This window comes from Culex quinquefasciatus, chromosome 3 (genome assembly GCF_015732765.1).
Source record: "Culex quinquefasciatus strain JHB chromosome 3, VPISU_Cqui_1.0_pri_paternal, whole genome shotgun sequence".
In the NCBI taxonomy this organism is placed as follows: Eukaryota; Metazoa; Arthropoda; class Insecta; order Diptera; family Culicidae; genus Culex; species Culex quinquefasciatus.
The window spans coordinates 80,391,573-80,410,149 of record NC_051863.1 but is presented as its reverse complement, the minus strand read 5'-3'; the positions used below and the strand labels follow the sequence as shown (position 1 = coordinate 80,410,149).

Below are 18,577 nucleotides of genomic sequence, written 5' to 3'. Positions count from 1 at the left end.
ATTACGTCGTAGGAAAATCCGCCGGCATCCGAACTGGTCCACGATTCACACGTCAACCTATGTGAAATCGGAAAGGGCATAAAATTTCCGATCTTTTGATACCCATACATCTAGGTTTTCTTAAAAACCTACGTTTTTAAATACCTGGGCAAAAAGTAAGTTTGATCCACGAGAACAAAAATTACGAAATTCCATACATTTTTGGCAGGTTACTCAAACAAAACCATAACAACGTTTTTGCTTAGGTATTTAAAAACGTGGGTTTTATAGAAAACCTGGATGTATGGGTATCAAAAGATCGGAAATTTTATGCCCTATCTGATGCCACATAGGTTGACTTGTGAATTGTGGACCGGTTCGGGTGCTGGCGGATTTTCCGAAGACGTAATTCCGGGTTGGTACGAAATTCCAACGAAAATTTTTTTCTATCCATACAAAGACCCCCAAAACGGTGTAATACTTACTCCAAAATGTTTATTAAGCAATTCTATGGTAAAATATCGAAATTTAGTTGAATTAAAAGTTTGGAAAATAAAGTTTAGATAAGTTTTATATAGAATTTCAAGAGTTATATAAACTTTTTTACTAAGTAGTTAATAAACTTTATATTCAATCCAAATTATTTTTTTAATCAGTCAAGGATGCCTATTTGGAGTTGGGAGACTGGATTTATGGTGATTTGTCAACAAATAACATTATTTATGTTAATTTTTCGAAAGGTGTACAAACTTTTTTTGCACCTTTTTTATTTTCGTAATAGTATTTGTTATATAACTTTTTATAGAAATCATCTTTTCATGAGCTTTTTGTAGCAAAATGTTTGGCATGAGTTTCTGAACAAAACGTAGTACTAGGTTCTTGTCAAACTTTAAATTTTTTATATGTTTCATCACAAAATGTGCATAGTGCCCAAGGGGTGTAAATACTTTTTTTACATACTGTATATATTATCCGGTTCGTGGTAATTATAGTGCCTATGGAAAATTTCTTGTGTTTACACAGATAAACTAGCAACGGACTATTTTTAGTGAATGGTTACAAAGTTAGAAAAGTGTTGTTTTCTACATATACAAGACGTCTTCATTTTTGGTATTGTATTTCCTTCATAATACGACGAGCGATTATTACAGTTGCGTTTATGATGAGTACGAGTAATACTTTAAGAGATATGAAATAAAATGATCGGCATAGCGAAGATGTTCTCAGTTTTAGACGATTACAGGACTAAAATAAACGAAATCGATGAGAAATCAACCAAAAATGTACAGCAATGTGGGTATTGAAACCGTTTCATATATCTGTATCCAGGACAATGTTTCAACATGTTTTAGGCCAGTAAAAATTCATGCTTTTGCTATTTCTACGTAACAAATGTATGTACCTATTTGAATACAAATATTCTAGCAGTTTTTGAATGCCAAAAAGCCGTATAATTATTGTTTTGTTTAGAAAATTATGTCTGCTTTGGAATTGTTGCCACATTTCATGCTTTTATTGTCATACATTTACAAAATAAATTAACTTGTTTTGCAAACGAATGTTTTGAGTGTGACTTTGTAAAAGCAAAATAATACAACTAGCAAGTCCAGCTTGCCAATACAAATTCGAGAGAAAAAAAAAATAACACGGCACTGAATTAAAAACAAACAAAACTAACAAATTAGACCTGCCAAAGAAGCAAATGGTTTGTGCTGTCTTCCCGGCCGGCAATCTCGCTCACGCTGTTGCTCCCGGAGCTCCTGAAGTCTTCGTACCCATCGCCACCGGAAATTACCAGCAAGTTTGGGCTAGGATTGTTGATGGACGTGGCATCCGACTTGTTGGTGCTGTTGCTCCCCACTTTGGACAGATCGTCCGTGCTTCCCGCGGTTGGTGACTCCACAAACGTCAGGAATCGCACGTGCCCGGTGTGGCCGTGAGGAATTCCTGGAATACAAGAGAGAGGGTCACTTCTGCAGCAAACTACATTTGCGTAACTTGCTTACCAGTGACGGCCGGAAGCGAGGAACCCTTGCAGACGGTTGAGGCCGCGATTGTCAGCAGCACACCGGCACTGGTTCCCACCCAGATTAAATCCTTGCACGATAGCAACGAAGTTACTCGCAGACAGGCCGCTTTGTGCTGCCGAATGATGTCATCACAGTTGGATAGCATTTTGTTCACCGAAGGTGCCAGGTTTACTTCGAAAATTATTTCAAAGCTGAAAAGTGTGGAAATACATGTTAGTTGAAAATGTGTGATGAGTGCCTTCGGTCAACATACCTTTCGTAGTGGCAACACTTGAGGTGTGCTGAATTTTGCACCGATATCCAGACGTAATCGTTCATGATCGCCATGTTCGTGATTGGTTTTGAATCATTGGATATCTGGATTTGGCTGTCGATCTGCAAAAAAAGTCGCTCATTATTTTCAATGACTATTTCGTTGCCCGATACCATCCAAGTTATTAACGGTCAAAACTGTTATCGACTTTGCTAATGATCTGACGATTATTACCTGCAATGTTGTGGTGTTCAGTATTTTTATGCAGCCTTGAATTGCGCACCAAAGCTTATCGTGCACATTCAGTAATTTGGTCACCGGACTCGAGACTGTTCCTACGGATATCGTCGTTGGGTTCGCTGTGTTCCAACCATCTGTAAACGATAGAAGTCGTTAAGCAAGTGGCCGTTACCGCGAACCTTCACCAACACTCACTGTGATCTCTCGAGTATACGCAAACATCACCGTTTGCCAGTGAAACAAACACTTTGTTGCTCAAATACAGAATAGAGTAGACAGCACTTATGTGGGAGATTTTGATCTTGTTCTTCTTGATGCGGATGTTATCGGTGCAGTTGTACACGTGAATGCAACCGTCCTCGGTGCCAAGCCACATGGTCGACTGTTGCACGTCCGTTTCTTCTGAGTTGGACTCCTGATGGCGATGACCCCCGGCCACCGGTACTGCCGCCGGTGAGGGAGCGCTTGTCGCTACCAGCTGGGACGGACTGGCCGCTCGCTCCGGTTGACTTTCCGTTTCCGAATCTTCACTGGAGCTGCCCGAGTCGAGCTGTATGTCGGTTGAGTTTCTCGCGCTGCTCTTGTTTGCTTCTTCGGCCGTTTTCGAGGGTCGTTTCTCGCGTGACTTTGACGTCGAATTGACTATGGAGTTTATGGTGTTTGCCAGCGATGCAGACGGATCTTGCACGGAAATGTTGATGCCTGTGTGATGGCTGGTGGAAGGAAGAGCTCGTTACTATTTCGCAAATTTAAGGAAAATTTCACTCAAATTACCCATCATAAGAAGCAGGAACGGACGCTACGCACAGGATACGGGCGTTACACACGCCGTTACAGCTGGTCACGGTCGGTTCCGGCACCAGACTCAGCACGCAAACCTGGCCGACGTAACCGTCGCTGTTACAAACCCATACGTCACGCTGAACGCCCAGCGTGGGTGAGGCACAAGTGAACTGTAAACCGGCACGAGTTTTCCGGATCGGCACCGACACCAGAAAGTCCGGAACGTGGCTGCGCTCGATGGCACTGGCGAGCTTCTGCTTGGCCTCCGCGAAGGCTTCCTCCCATTGGGAACGCTTGTCGGGTTTTGAGAAGACCACCGTCATATTCTGGATTCCGTTGCTGGAAAGTTTTACGACACGATTTATGTTTTGGATATCTTTAGTCACCATGCGTCTCCATCAAATTCCTTTTCGTCCAATGGAGACGCTTGGTAATGCAAACAAAAATCTTACGATGTGCTCAGCGTCAGCTCCAGAATGTTCAGCTGGGTATCGTTAGTCTGTCGTTCCGAAAGCTGTCGCTGCACCTCCCGCTGCAAGTCTCGAATCGCTTCCTCGAGCAGCTGATGGGGACATCTGTGGTAAAGAAAAGATAAGAGTTTACCCAGGCCACAGCATTCAAAATATATCATTACCTCAAACTTGCAGCCAGCTCAGATATCTGTGACAGCTTGTTGGAATCGTCGGAGAGATGTTCAATCTCCTTCATGATGCGTCGAATGTTTTCGTCTTTTGCTGCAATAAATCAAAATTAGTCACTTAATTGTGCTGATTTTATCGTTTGGCGAAATTGCCGCAGTCACTCCCATATGATATTTCCAGGCAAATCAAAAATCGTTTGCTTTGTAGAAAGTAAATAAAAGTCTTGCCAGTTATATATCAAGGTTCGCTGTCTCGTGCGGCAATAATGTACCATTAATGTTTGATAACACAAATCGAATCGAATCGCACAATAACGTAACGTCGTAAAGCCAACAAGTTGTTTTTTATCTGCGCCCGTTGTTCTGATAACCAATACCGAAGAGTGGGTTCGTTCTGTGCGATGGTGGCTAAATTGCACCTCGCTGCGGCTTTCAAGCATCCGCGTCCAATCAGTTTGCACTTGGTGGTACGTGAACACGCAGCTCTCCGGAATCATTCAAAATGCCAAAGACCCAGGAAACCAAGTTTGTCAACTCACTGTTCCTCACCAATCTGATCCAAACGCAGTACGGTGAGACCGAAGTGAAGATCAAAACCTACGATGTGGAACCGGCCACGGCGGAGATCAACGATCCGTACGCGAGATCGTCGATGAACAGGATTCTGGTGAAGTAAGTAAAGATATGTGCTCTTAAAACCTCCAAACACTAATCATCCCCTTTGATCTCAAGGTACGTGTCCAAGGAAAACCCGTCGGAAAATGTGATTACTTTTGTCGCCAAAATCAAACCCTCGGAGGGCAACCTGGTGGAGGAGTTCAAGAAGAGTGACGTGTTCGACAAAGAAATCATCATCTACAAGAACATTCTGCCCAAACTGGTGGCCGTCATTTCCAAGTTGGGAGGCGCCGTGGAACTTGCACCCCAGTAAGTAAAAGGCATCAGCTGACTGCGAGCTTACGTAAAGGTAAGCGTGAGCTGTATATTCGAGGGACAGATACCGGACTAAGCCGAATCTAATCAATTTAAGCCTTTCGGCGCTATCAAATTGACGTCTAATTGGTTCCGATAATGCTCACCCCCCCGAAAAAATAGTAACAGCTTCGTGCACGAAAGCAATCGTTGACAGCTACTGTGTATCTTATCATGTTCGCGGGTATTTCGTTACAGAGGAGGAGAAAGCAATTGAGCGTTATTTAATTTTGTTTGCAGATTGATCTATTCGTCGGACGTTCCGTCCAACTTGATGGTACTGGAAGACCTGACCGTGCGGGGTTACAGCGTCGAGAACCAGCAGTTGGGGCTCAACCTGGAGCAGAGTAAAATGGCTATCGAGAAGATGGCTTTTATGCACGCTGCTAGTGTGGTGCTGCTGGCTGAGGTAATGGAGAATTTGCTGCTTGAGAATTTTGTAGTTATTGTGTATAATTATGATCCCTTTTGCACTTTTGCCGTTCATACTGATCCTCATTACATGGGGAACAACAATTTTAGATTTTTGTTTTTAGAATTTCTTTGCCGTGCTATGCCAGGGGTATTCAGCCAAACGAATGTCGCGGACCATTTCAGCAATTCACATCAGAATCGCGGGCCGCATGTGAAACATTAGGAAAAATATAGTCAAACTTCAAATTCGATTTCCAAAATTTAGTTTTAAAAACTAACTTAATCCACCTATGTGGTTGGAGCCTTCCTCACTCATTACCAACAATGGCTGATTTGATGGGGTTGTACACAAATTTCATCTATTTTTTAGATCCGGAATAAAAAAGTACATAAATATCACTTAAGTGACCATATCTCGAGACAGGATTGCCAGATCTTCAATGTTTTGGACTCGTTGGAAAGGTATTTTGATAACCTATCCAACGACGGGTCGGATGATGGATCCGGACATAGTTTACAGACATTTAAGTGAGATCCGGCTTCCAAAAAGTACATAAATATCACTTAAAAGGCCATATCTCAAGACAGGGTTGCCAGATCTTCAATGTTTTGGACTCGTTGGAAAGGTCTTTTGATAACCTATCCAACGATGGGTTGGATGGTGGATCCGGACATAGTTTACATACATTTAAGTGAGATCCGGATATATGTGAAAACACATTTTTATACATAACTTTTGAACTACTTATCGAAACTTCAATCTGTATAAAACTCGATCTATGGGACCCTAAACCAAGTCGAATGCAACAGGTTCGGGTCAAATCGGTCCAGCCAGTGGTGAGAAACATAAGCTAGTTTGTTGGTCACATACATACATACACACACACATACACACACACATACACACACACATACACACACACATACACACAGACATTTGTTCAGTTTTTGATTCTGAGTCGATATGTATACATGAAGGTGGGTCTACGACGTTTTTATACAAAGTTCATTTTTAGAGCAGGATTATAGCCTTACCTCAGTGAGGAAGGCAAAAGGGTTTCATTTGAAACGGTACAACTATTGCTATTTTCACATCAATTTTTAACTTATAAATCTTCGTATTCCGATCGGGCTTAAAACTGGACTGGGGTAGAGTGTCCAATTTCCCGTCATGGAAAAAAATGTCGGGGTTTTCTTCAAAAAAGAATATTTCCCATTTCCTGGTAAATTTGTAAATTTCTTGGGAATTCCCCAAGCAGAAGTGTACATTAATTTGAATTTAATCATTTCAATCTATTGTTAATTTCTGAATCATTCACATCTGGGAATAGATCTTGCTTATTTGTTGGGCACCAAAAATTACGCTATTATGGAAGGAAAATGACTATTTTAATTTTGGTAACCATTTTTAATGAAAATTTTTATTATATCATTTGAAAATAAGGTATCAACCCCTTCCGACCAAGATCAAAATTGAGATTTTTCAACGTTTTTGTTTACCGTGACCAAATTGAAAGACAGTCGAATTGGTATCATGAAATGTTTCAAAGAGGGTTGCGTAAGAAGAATTTTTTTATTTGTATTCGAGAAATTATTATACTGGGCGTAAGAGGGTTAAATATAAACAAATATATCGTCGCTGTCGTGCTAACTTGTTGTACGTGCATTTTGGACCAAATTGAGTTAAGAACGTCATTTTATGCAGCTCACAAACCTTCACCTTTACAGATCACCAAAATTCGATTTCAATCCTGAGATATTCAATAAAACCAAAAAAACTCTGAACATTATTGACACTTTTCATATGAAACAAGTTTCAATCTTTTCGTGCTATCTTGACGCAGCATGAAAATTGAAGTGCGACAATTGGCCAGAGGGATTTAGGTCACAACGCGTTTGACACAGGTACGGGCTCGACTACCGTAAACATTTGTAATTATAACTCTGGACTCTAGCAACGAAATTCAACCAAACTTCAGGACGATGCACAGAATGATCAACCACATAAAACGTGTTTGTTATTGTTTACATTACGTGCTCTCGTTTTTGTTTATACAAGGTTAAACATTAAAACACGCTTTTTTCTCGGAACGTCAAAAAGCGACGTACGACAAATTAGCACAACGGCGTCGATAAATAGTTTAATTCAATACCACTTTTTTCGCTAAGAAAATCTTTTTAACCTAAGTCATTTATTAGGCTGAATACTATGCAACATAAAACATACCATAAATCAAATCATAAAAAAATCGTATCATATGACAGATGTCCAAAAATGCAAACGACACATTCTCCAGCGACAAAAACGACACGTTTTGGATGATAGGTCGAACCTTTTAAATATTTATTCGTTTTTTTATTGGTCCAGTCGTCTATGGCTGCTAGATTAAAAATAATAAATTTTTATCATAACTTAAACATGATTTATTAATTTGTTTTTAGTCGAAATTTCGCTATTTCTCACTCTGTTGCAACATCACGGAGAAATCGCTGTGTATTGAGTAAGATTTCATTAAATAGTGTTTTCAAGATTTCATACGACCTTTTCTGATTTTTGAAACTCCAAACATTTTTTCTCGAAATGCTCAATCAATTAACTTTCACTTGCGTCCAGAGAGCTAAATTCGGTTGCAATTGCGCGTCCGTCGTAAATTTTTTTTTGCGAAAAATATTACAATTACAGAAGTTATCAAACCCATTCTAGAGCCCGGCCGATTTCGCCAGATTCGCCAAGGGAACCTTCCACGCCGACCACAAGGATAAACTCGGCTACTTCTCGAACGCGCTGGCCACCGTTGCCGAGAACGCAAGCGAACTGGGCATCAACAGTGCCGTGGCCGGCAAGTTGAAAACGCTACCGGCGAAGGCCATCCAGAAGGCGATCGACGCGTACGGCAGTGACTTCCAGGGGCTGAAGGTGCTCAACCATGGGGACTTTTGGACCAACAACGTCATGTACAAGTACAACAACAACGAGCTGATTGATGCCATTTTTGTGGGTTTTTGAAAAGATTGGTTAGAGTGTTGTAATGAATTACTAGATTTTTATAATTCTAGGTTGATTTCCAAAACTGTGTCGTTGGATCGCCAATCATTGATTTGGTGTACTTTTTAACTTCTTCGCCCTCGTATGAAGTACTGGAGCAGTCCAGAGATGAGTTGATTTACGTTTACCACGAAACGTTGTCGCTGCTTTTACAGCGTTTGGACTACAAAAAGTCAATCCCTTCGCTAGTCGACTTGCAAGTTGAGCTACTAAAGCATGGTGCCCTTGGTAAGGAGCAGCGTGTTGTGTTGTGAAATCATGGTTTTGAATTTTCGAACTTTTCAGAGGTCATCCTTTCGTTGACGACGGCCCCATTTTTGCGCACCAAAAATGCACAAAATACGCCGGCCATGCAGCCCACGCTGTACAAGGATGAACAGAAGGTTGAGTTGAAGCCGGTGCTGAAGGCTCACGCTGGCCACATCAACCAACAGCTGAAGGACTACGAGCTGCGCGGTCTGCTGGACTGGGGAGCAGCCGAGAGCAAGATTAAGGGATTGATGGGACGGTTCCAGAAATAATTGGTTGAAACGCTTTTCAGTTGTCAAATAAAACTTGTACTTACATTTCACTATTTCCAAATCGTCTAATGAAATTTTGGTTAAGAACTTATACTTGTTGGTATCCAACGTTGACGCCACACTTCCTGGGCATGTCCTGAAAAAAAAAAGACTTGCTCTTCGATCTGATTGACCAAACCGGTGCCGGATGCTTACATGTTTGTTTTTCTGATGGTTCCACTGCGTCGCTTAATACTGGTAATGACTAGTAAGTCGTTGAAGAGGAAGAAGCCGCGCTCTTTGCGCGTCTGTCCGGAAGGCATCGAAACCAGGTCGAATAGCAGGAAGGCGCGCTCCGGGGTCACCAGGTCGCTCATCCCCTCGATCACACCCTCCAGCTCACGCAGGGCCGTTTCGCGTTGCCCGTTCTCGAGCGCTTCCTTTTCCTTGCAGTTTAGAAACATCAGAATGTCGTGCACTAATTTTAAAGCTTCCTGTAATGGCTTCTGATCGGGATGATCAATATCGGTGTGTTTAATCAGTCTTGATAATATTAACTCATAACTGAAAGAGAGGGAAACAAATTGCAAAACAATCTGGATATTTTATATCAAAATTTGTCATACTTTGGAAATTTTTGTACAGGTTTGATGAGTAAATTGTCCAGAGACAGTTTACCCTTATGCTCGCGTGCCATCGCTTCGAGAAATCTCGCAAATGCTGGACATTTCTGTCGAGTTGTGCGTATCGCGTCCTTTGCTCGGTTCCAGTTGTTCACGAACGAGGTGTACGTATCGAGGATCACAGGTCTGGAAAACTAAACCGGAATCGTTAAAATTGTCTCACTTCCATATACCCTTTTCATCTCACTTACTACGTCGACAAACGCGTCGCCAATTTTCTGTAATGGATCCCAAGCGTCCAATCGTCGGCGCAGCTCCTCCAAAAACCGCTCGTGAATGTTCAGAATCGCCGGCACCATGAAAAATATCTCGTCTACAGTTTGGTTGTCGACCAGACCGGCATTTTCCGAGGACTTTAGTTGGTTCAGATATTTCTATAAAACAAATCACATTTAAAATTACGCGTTTAAGATAGAATAAAAAAGACTTACCAGAACAATTGTCTGCAGAGATTCTACGTAAGATTTTTCGGTATTGAACAACTCAACTACGACGTGCGTTCTTGTGTCCTGTAAAATCAAAAAAAAAATAGCGTGTAAGATATTTGTAAACTAGTAATGCTCACTCGTTCAAGTCTAAAATGCTACAACGCCTAAACTGTCCCCAACCACCTTGAACCAGGCATCGCCTTACATGTGCAAAAGTTTCTTTTGTTCTACACGACGACGACGACTGTAGAATGAACAGCCGTCCGATAAAGAGGCGACAAGGTAGGAAGGAAATTCAATTAAGTCATCGTGGAAAGCTTTTAACTCTGGATGTGATTTTAATTCACTTATGGGTCCAACCATTTTTGTGAGGACCCGGCCACCGGGCACCGTGCACAGACAGGTTCAAATGTCTCCCCGTTATGGATGAGTGGTGCGACCTGCCCGCGATGGCCTCTCTCGAAAAACGGTTGAAATCGAATTTTATTGTAGTGTGAAGAGGATTTCTGATTTACGATAATACATTTTTGGCGGAGCAAAGGCAAGCATAATCGATGAGAAGAACAAAAATGACAAGATAATTGCGTAAATATCTGAAACGTAAAAAGTCAGCAAAAAGCAATAATGTTTGCTGAACAAAAGTAGTTTCATTTAAACTCTAGGGTGTAAATTGGTATTTGTGTATATTTGTTCTATATAAAACATTTTTTTCTTTTTAATTTTAAGCGTGTCAAAACATTTTCTATTGGTTTGCCTTCCTCATGAGGTAAGATTTTTAATTCTGCTCTAAAAATAAATGTTTTATAAAAGTTTGGAGACCTACCTCCATGTATACCTAGCGACTCAGAATCAATAGCGGAACCGATTCAAGTTAAAGGACTCATATATAAACCACGTGGTTGCCATACAATAAACCATGGACCAAAGTAAAAAAAAATGTTTGGAGGAAAAACTATGTACGATAGCAAAGCGTTTGCATTCAACTCGGTTTGACCGACGACGTTTGACCCTTTCAAGCCTAATGAGTCATATTTGACCCAAAAATAAAAATGTCCAAAACAAAAAATCATTTTCCCATCGATAACAAAAAAAAAACTATTTAAAAAAATCAGCCCTGAAAGGGTTTAAGTCCCATACTTAACAATGGAAAGGTTCGAAGTTTCGTCTCATGTTATGATGCTAGATATGCTAGATCTCACTTATCTCAATGAAAATTAAATCCAGATCTTTTATGTGACATATCATTGGATAGGTAAACGAGTGACCATTCCATAGAGTCTAAAAACATTAAGATATGGCAACCTTGTAATATTTATGTTTTTTTTTTTTTTTGAATACGGATCTCACTAACCTCTATGTAAATCATATCCGGATCCATCATCCGACCCATTGGCACTTGAAAGACATTTCCAATGAGTCTTAAAGTATGAATATCTGGCAACCTTATCTCAATTTTGAAATCGATCATTGCCAGATTATTTCTGTCACTTATTTTTTTGTTTAAGAGATAGGTAGGCACCAACCCTATACACTTATACACTAAATGATTTTTTCATATCTCTCCCTTATTTTATTCTTTGTTTTTAATAAAACAACATAAATAACTACACCCAAAATTCAGAGTCGAAAGAATCGTTCTCTCAAAATTTATTGAGGGCTCAGTGCCAAAATCGATAGAATAATTGTACCAACTCACACCATCATAACAAATGAGTTCATTCGTCAGTTGAATCAATAAATCTCCAACATCGTGTCATACATCGACTTCTGACCTCTCCATGGTCACCAAGCTGTGGTGGCCGAGGCAGCTAAATTATTGGGTTGGTCTGTCAGAGGTCTCTGGTTCGATTCCCGAGGTCGACACTTTTAATTTTTTGTTTGACGGATGAACTTTTTTTGCAAATGAACCTCGAGAGAATAGTTCTATCGCCCATCTCGAGCTGTGTTCTCTGTGTCCGTTAATGGTACCACTATTCTCTCAAATCGAGACCATCATTCTCTCGGACTAGCGCTGCCAGTGGCATTTTTTGAGACGAGATTTTTTCAAATCACGCCTCGGACGGGGAAGTAAATGTTGGCCCCGGCCTAACCCAGATGTTAGGTCGTGAGCTCAATCCAGGTGTAGGAGTCGTCTCCTTGGTTCCTAGGTAGTTGGAATCACAATCCAAAGGGCGTCAGTTCGAATCCCGGGGTGGATGGAAACTAAGGTGTAAAAAGAGGTTTGCGATTGCCTTAACAATCAAGCCTTCGGACACCTAGTTTCGAGTAAGAATCTCGCAATCGAGAACGCCAAGGTTAACAATTTGATTTTCATTTGATAGCTATTTAAGGTAAAAGATATGCAAAACATTTCGAAATAAGACAAACAATAAGGCATACGCCGTTAATTCATAAAAAAGTCTAGGTTTAAAATATTGTGTCATTGATTGGTTGTTAACTCTTAAGATTCCAGAAATAATGACAGGTAAAAACATAATATTAAATATTTTATTATATGTTGTAAATGTTTTACCTTGATTTGACAATTTTAATTGTAGTTTCTAAGAAAATTGTTTCTTTAAGGCTAGAAGTTTTGATATCGGAAAACGAGGAACGAGGAAATATTTTCCAAATTTAATTCGCCGTTTGTTTGTTGGTCGTCTGACAAAAAAAAACATCAAACAAACCATCATGCGTCTCCATCAAATTCATTTAGTGGAGAACCATGGTGTTTTACCAGTCAATCAGTTTTTTTTAATTTTCTAAAGAACAATTAACTACTTCCTGTTAAAAATCTAATCGAATTCAAAATAAATGTCTTGTCACATTCCTATACTTACATTGTCAACATTCCTATACTTACATTGTAGCAGCTAGTCACATTGTGCCACACGCTAGTTTCAGTCATCGATTTGGGTGTCCTCTCCGGATCATCCTCGGAATCAGAGCACAGATTCAGCGGCATCATGGCGCGAATAAAATCAACTTCGTTCAACCAATTGATACTGTCGACGCACACAAACACCCACTGCACAAAATTTTGTTAACTTTGAATATTTTGCCAGAGCGCGCCCGGAGTCGAAGTTTGGAGGTCTGGTTCAGCACATTCCAGGATATAGAACACTCTCGCCGCTTCCGTCTACTTCGAATACCTGTTGCACACTTCTTCGACCTGCCTCGACGAGCATCGCTACGTCGCTACGTTTTGCTCTCTCCAAATACATATGAGTGCACCTTTGCCTACACAAATTTAAAATCATCTACGTGTCGCCACAGCGAATGCAAAAGCCCCAGACACACAGTTTGCAGATGTCTATAGATATAAGTATACAACACAACGAGGGGGGGGGGGGGGGGGGCATTTACAATGTGGCCTGGTTTTCCCGGAAAGGGAATCATTCAAATAGAGCAACTTTTCCAAAATGGTAATCACTCAATGCCAGGTTTTAGCTGGTGATTTGAAAAGCAATAAAAAAATCTCCTGACGAGAATTCATCAATGAAGCGTGTGTTCACATTTTTGCACTGTCTTGAGCGATAGCGCGAACCGAACTACACAACGACCATCAGGCCAACTTCAGGAAGCACACAAAGCTGCCAAATTTTCCACCATCCACCGCAATAACGCGATGCAAAGAGTTATGCTTGTGGAAAACAGAATACATCAATAAACAACCCCTTCCCGAAGTTCGAACTTTTTCGTTCGCCTTCGTTCACGCATTTTTTTTTTTTTTTTGCCACATGCTGAACCATTTTCAATGTGAACATTTCACTTTCTTTCAGCACTGAATTACAATTGAATTGAAAGAGGGAATTAGCTGATTAATGGTTTTTTATGTGTCACTTCCGCTTTCCATGGCAAGTGGTATTAATGCTTTAGATTTAAGTATTCAAACACTGCTGTGGAATCCGAACATCAAACGATTCCACACTTCAAACGTGTGACTTCCATTATAGAGCTTTTGCCTTCATTCTAATGGCTACAATTTGATAAAAAAATCCAGCAAAACTATTTCTATGCGTTTTTCGACTTTTCCAACAATGCAAAACAAACACTCTCGTTTCGATTCGCGGACGAAAACTGCGTTGTACACGGAGTGTGTGCCTGTTTTCCCTCTCGCGTGGCTGATGGTTTTGTAGCTTTTCCACGCGGAGAGCGAACCATACTCTCGCAGTAAAGGGGGGAAAACGCGAGAGCAGCCTGAGAAAACAGAGAGACAGAGTGCGGAGCATTTGTTGCACGCACGGACTATCACATCCCCATGTGGAAGCTGTCAGATGGTTTCACTCACTGTTTTATATGGGCATCTGGATTGTAAACTTTGAGCGGATAGAAGAAACACAATTCGCACAGGGTTGGCGGCAGGGCTGTGTTGTGAACATTTTATTGCCAAATTGTAGACACTCAAGTTGGAGAAAGACGTTTTTGGAATGCTATTTGAGTTAATTCACAAAATTTAATCGTCGGTTGTGTGTATCTTGTGACTACGACCATTTTGATCGGAAATGAGTTAATGATGAGGTTTTGATAAAGAAGAGTTTGATTTTAGATGCTTTAAACCTATTTTGATCCCGGATATTGTAATATACACTTGTGACATAGACCAATTTCTTCGTCATACAAATTGTTGAAAAATGTGGATTTTTTCATATTCTTCTCAAATTTATATTGAAACACATTTTTTTAAAGTAATGCCACTAGTCGGTTAAAGTTAATTTTTGTTCTGTGTTTTGTTCTTTAATATCATGCGTCTCCATCATACATGTGTTTTGTTATGTGTTGTTAATTCTGTGCTCATTTTTGACGCGTAGTATATTTATCACTTTCAAAACACACTTGTGACACGTGCTTTTCCGATTTTTGTTTACATTGTTTAATGTATCTTTTGACTGGTGTAACCAAATAAATTGAAACTTGGAGCAATTGCCTTCATCATTCTGAATTATTCTGAACATATTCATCATCAAAATTTAGAAAACGGTTTTCTCGAACAGTACTAAAATACTCGTTTTCTCAAGATAGCACACAACAGAAGAAATACAAATAAAATAGATCAGTTTTTAGAAATTTTAAGGATGCAATTAAATTTAGGCTTTAAAAAGTATAATACCTTGTCGGCCACTTGTTAACCAAGTTTGTTTAAGAAAAATAATAAAATCTTTATTTAAAATTGTGATCAACCATCTTGGTATGCTCACACCATAAACCTTCCCTTCATTTAAAGAAGGCGACCACTATCATAAGCTAAAGTAAGGGTCGATTTCATTTCAATCAAACCCCGATGGTTTGACACCAACTGTTGTCAAACGAACGGTGTCACTTTTTAGTTTGACACCCCTTATACACGGAGTTCACACACACTATCAAACGTTTGTTTTGATAGAGTGAGTGAGCGCCGTGTGAAAAGTGACAGTTAGTCACTTTTTAGTTTGACTTTGACCAACCAACGGGGTACAAACTAAAAAAGTGTCAAACGAAAAAGTGACCAACCACCGGGGGTTGAGGGTAAAAAAATCAAGAGATCAACGCAATCCCGACTTTAGCGTGAATTTGATGGGCTTATCGGAGTCTGAACGGGATTGACTTGTTCACTTGCTTGACCACCAAATGGGAGAGGGAGGGTGTATTAAAACATAAACAGGCACTGAAGCGAGTACAGGTAAACCAGTTTGCCGACGACACAGTGCTGTTTGTGGTTGGTGACAGCTTCGAAGAGCTACCGTGGCCGTGAGGTTACGGTTTTCGCCTTGTAAGCGGAAGGTGATGGGTTCGATTCCTGTCTAGCTCGGCAAAGTCAGACCCCTTAAAAAATAAATGGAAGGGATATCCATGAGCACGACATTAGAGGAGCTGACGATCTCAGATTGCAGAACTAAAAGAAAGCGTGCACGCAGAACTCGTTGTTTTACAAAGGATTCTGGAGTTTTTTTGTTGAAAAGGTCCAATAAACCAAATTTTCAGTTTTTGCTTAGTTGTTTAAATAGTGATGATGACATGGTGCAAATTGGATGGAGTTAGGAGCGAGTGCTTAACCTGCCAAACATACGAGAATTTCCCCTATTATATAATACAAAAAAGTGAGACCATGGATGTAAACAAACAGTCTATCCCACTTGTTTAATGAAAGTTTACGTTGAGTAAGAGTTTTTTCCTATTGAAAATTTATTACTAAACATATATCAGCTCAGCTCAGGTCATCGGGTATTTGCCCACGCCTAAACACATTTATTTAACACTTGTAGCTCCAACGGGGTCAAAAAAGTTGGAAATGCAATTTCACCGGCCTTTTTCATAGTAACTCAGGGAAGACGCATTTGTTTTGGATCTGAGGTGACTCTTGACATCCTTCCGGATCGAATGCAACAAATCGGTTGAGTTTGCGCCGAGATACAGCCGGTTGAAGTTGCATTTCCAACTTGTTTGACCCCCTTGGTGCTTCGGGTAAGTTTTGACCCCGTTGGGGCTATAAGTGTTAATATGAGAAGATGACATGGTGCATCACCACGGATAAATTTACTCATAGTGTACACTTAAATTTTTCTGCAGAACTTGGGCAGAACAACTTACCGCTCGGCAGAAACAAAAAGATACTTTGGCAAATTATGAGTCATTATGCCGAAATATCGGTTAAAAATAAGCGAAAATGAAATAAATAACAAGGATCGAAATGATTATTACTTACCAAACATTTGAGTACCGCAGTCGGTAGGGCGTTACTTCCGTTGTTCGGACTCGTGGCGCCTGTTAGTTGTTCCGTCACTAGTTTCTCACTAGACCCTTTGAGCAATTCGGCCAACAATTCCGGAGAAGCTACCAGACCCTTCGGCGTGTCTGGCGTGTTCAGCACAAAGCTTCGCTCCGATGGTGTCCGGCTGGGTTGGGCAAGCCGGGTATCATCCAGGCTTCGCTTTGGATGTTTGTCACTCGCGCCCGATGAGTTACGTTTGGCGTGCTTATCGTGACTGTCCGAGAGGTGACTGTCGAGCGAAAACTTTTTCGTCTCCAACTTGTTCGTTGCTTTTTCGGATTTATCGGAATCTGTGCTTCGTTGCTCGATGTGGCCAAGATGACGCTTCGAAGAACTCGTTTGTGGCGTGCTGTCTGGAATGCCCAATTCTGCCAGCTTCGACGGACTTGACGCTGTCCTACTGTGCGATGGAAGCGGAAGATTGGTGTTGGTTTTTCTTGGTTTGAAAAGTTTACTGGAATGACGATCGTTGGTCTCGTCCATAGATTGACTGCCACTGCCTCGACCTCTGTTGAACGACGGGAATGAGTGTGAACTAGAATTTAAAGAATTACATGAGAATCAGCTAGTAACAATAGAGCTTAACATTATTTTATCTCACCTCTCGTGTCGGCTAAGTTCTTCCAGAATCTCGTTGTAGTGCACTTTTGAGGGTTTCTTCATTTCCGCTTCCAGCATCTGCCCGTAGGGGCCTCGAAGTGGTCTCTTGGAGTATCGTTTCAGATCGAGTTCTCCACTTGGCGCTGGAGAAGCACTTGTGCGATCTCTAGAAGAAGCACGGTCACTCTCGTTATCAGAAACGGAATCCGATCGTAGAAAGATGTTTTTGAACGATCGTACCGGTATGGCCGAAAGCACAGCAGAATCCTCCTTTTCGTCAGAACTTTGATATGTCAGGCTCTGGCGACGGTGACCCTTGGGCCAAAATGGCTTTGTAATATCAGAATCAGGCGTGTTTGGCTCTAACATAAAAGGATCACCACGGTTCAGGATGTCACAATCTTTGGACTTTTCTGGAGATGATGTTATTTCTTTTGAGCTCAGATCTGTGAAGCTTTCCCCGCTCAAATCAACGCTTGAATCCTGTTTGATTGTTAGCTTTTAGGGCGCCAATTATCATCTGGATGACAATTGTCGTTGGAATCAGATTCAGGATCAATGTTTGTATCTATTGCTGGCCACTGAATGTAAATACCTTTCCGACGCTTCGACTTATCTATCCTTCGCTTTTCTTCAACTTCACTGTTACCACTACTGAGCGTTTCTCCACTTTCCTCATTGTTACTGTGTCGTTTGCGTACTTCGACAACCTCAATATCTGCTGTGTCATGTTTAAAGATCGATTCGTCTGGAGTTGGGGGTGTCTCGATAATGGTAGTGCTTACCAAACTATCAGGCTCGGTGCAAATAATCGAAACAGGTGGAGTACACATGATATTCTCGTCGTACGTATCGGATAAATCTGCTGAGCTACCTTTTGGTGGTTCCGGAATTCCCTCCTCAACCTCAGTCACACATTCCAATTTCAATACCTCGGGTTCCATAATCTCGGGTGGATTTTCAATAACCAAAGTATCATTTATTTCTTCACCCGATTCTTCTTCTAGTACAACTTTTTCATTAGATTCTGTAATACTGTCTAAACATTCTGTTAGTTTGTTAGTGCATTCCGTCATCGAGGCATCTATCCATTGTTCCGAGGGCCGAGCTGTACTCCACTCACTAACGACGCAGTCAAAAACAGGAACCGGAATCAAACACGTTGTAGCTTGTTGCAAGCACTCTTCGTCCTTTGTCAAAGTTTGTGGTATGATTGGTACACCTTCTTCAACCAATGGTTCCAAAACCATTTCAGAAGCTTGTACAACATTGATTGCTGCTC

General features: G+C 40.9%; 2 protein-coding genes across 2 annotated transcripts in view; one reads left to right on the top strand and one right to left on the bottom strand.

Annotated features, from left to right (window-relative positions):
• Nucleotides 1-1,083: 1,083 nt before the first annotated feature.
• Nucleotides 1,084-18,577, bottom strand: part of LOC6042781 — a 67,673-nt gene continuing 50,179 nt past the window's right edge. The window contains 16 exon segments of the mRNA XM_038263989.1: nt 1,084-1,926; nt 1,986-2,200; nt 2,263-2,384; nt 2,497-2,636; nt 2,698-3,215; nt 3,277-3,624; nt 3,738-3,860; nt 3,920-4,019; nt 8,923-9,014; nt 9,074-9,421; nt 9,484-9,674; nt 9,732-9,914; nt 9,972-10,049; nt 16,630-17,230; nt 17,297-17,798; nt 17,801-18,576. Coding sequence (XP_038119917.1) covers nt 1,661-1,926; nt 1,986-2,200; nt 2,263-2,384; nt 2,497-2,636; nt 2,698-3,215; nt 3,277-3,624; nt 3,738-3,860; nt 3,920-4,019; nt 8,923-9,014; nt 9,074-9,421; nt 9,484-9,674; nt 9,732-9,914; nt 9,972-10,049; nt 16,630-17,230; nt 17,297-17,798; nt 17,801-18,576 — 4,603 coding nt within the window. The 3' untranslated portion in view covers nt 1,084-1,660.
• LOC6042782 lies at nt 4,351-8,932 on the top strand. The gene is made up of 6 exons (XM_001870753.2): nt 4,351-4,597; nt 4,658-4,852; nt 5,138-5,306; nt 8,016-8,306; nt 8,369-8,585; nt 8,643-8,932. The coding sequence occupies exons 1-6, from the start codon at nt 4,428-4,430 to the stop codon at nt 8,876-8,878; spliced, it is 1,278 nt and encodes a 425-aa protein (XP_001870788.2). The 5' UTR covers nt 4,351-4,427; the 3' UTR covers nt 8,879-8,932.

What these genes read in the sequence shown, in the direction of transcription:
- LOC6042782 (XM_001870753.2), top strand. Translation starts at nt 4,428, where the DNA reads ATGCCAAAGACCCAGGAAACCAAGTTTGTCAACTCACTGTTCCTCACC. An exon ending in AGCTGATTGATGCCATTTTT is followed by an intron (nt 8,307 to 8,368) that starts GTGGGTTTTTGA and finishes TTATAATTCTAG; the next exon opens with GTTGATTTCCAAAACTGTGT. An exon ending in ACTAAAGCATGGTGCCCTTG is followed by an intron (nt 8,586 to 8,642) that starts GTAAGGAGCAGC and finishes CGAACTTTTCAG; the next exon opens with AGGTCATCCTTTCGTTGACG.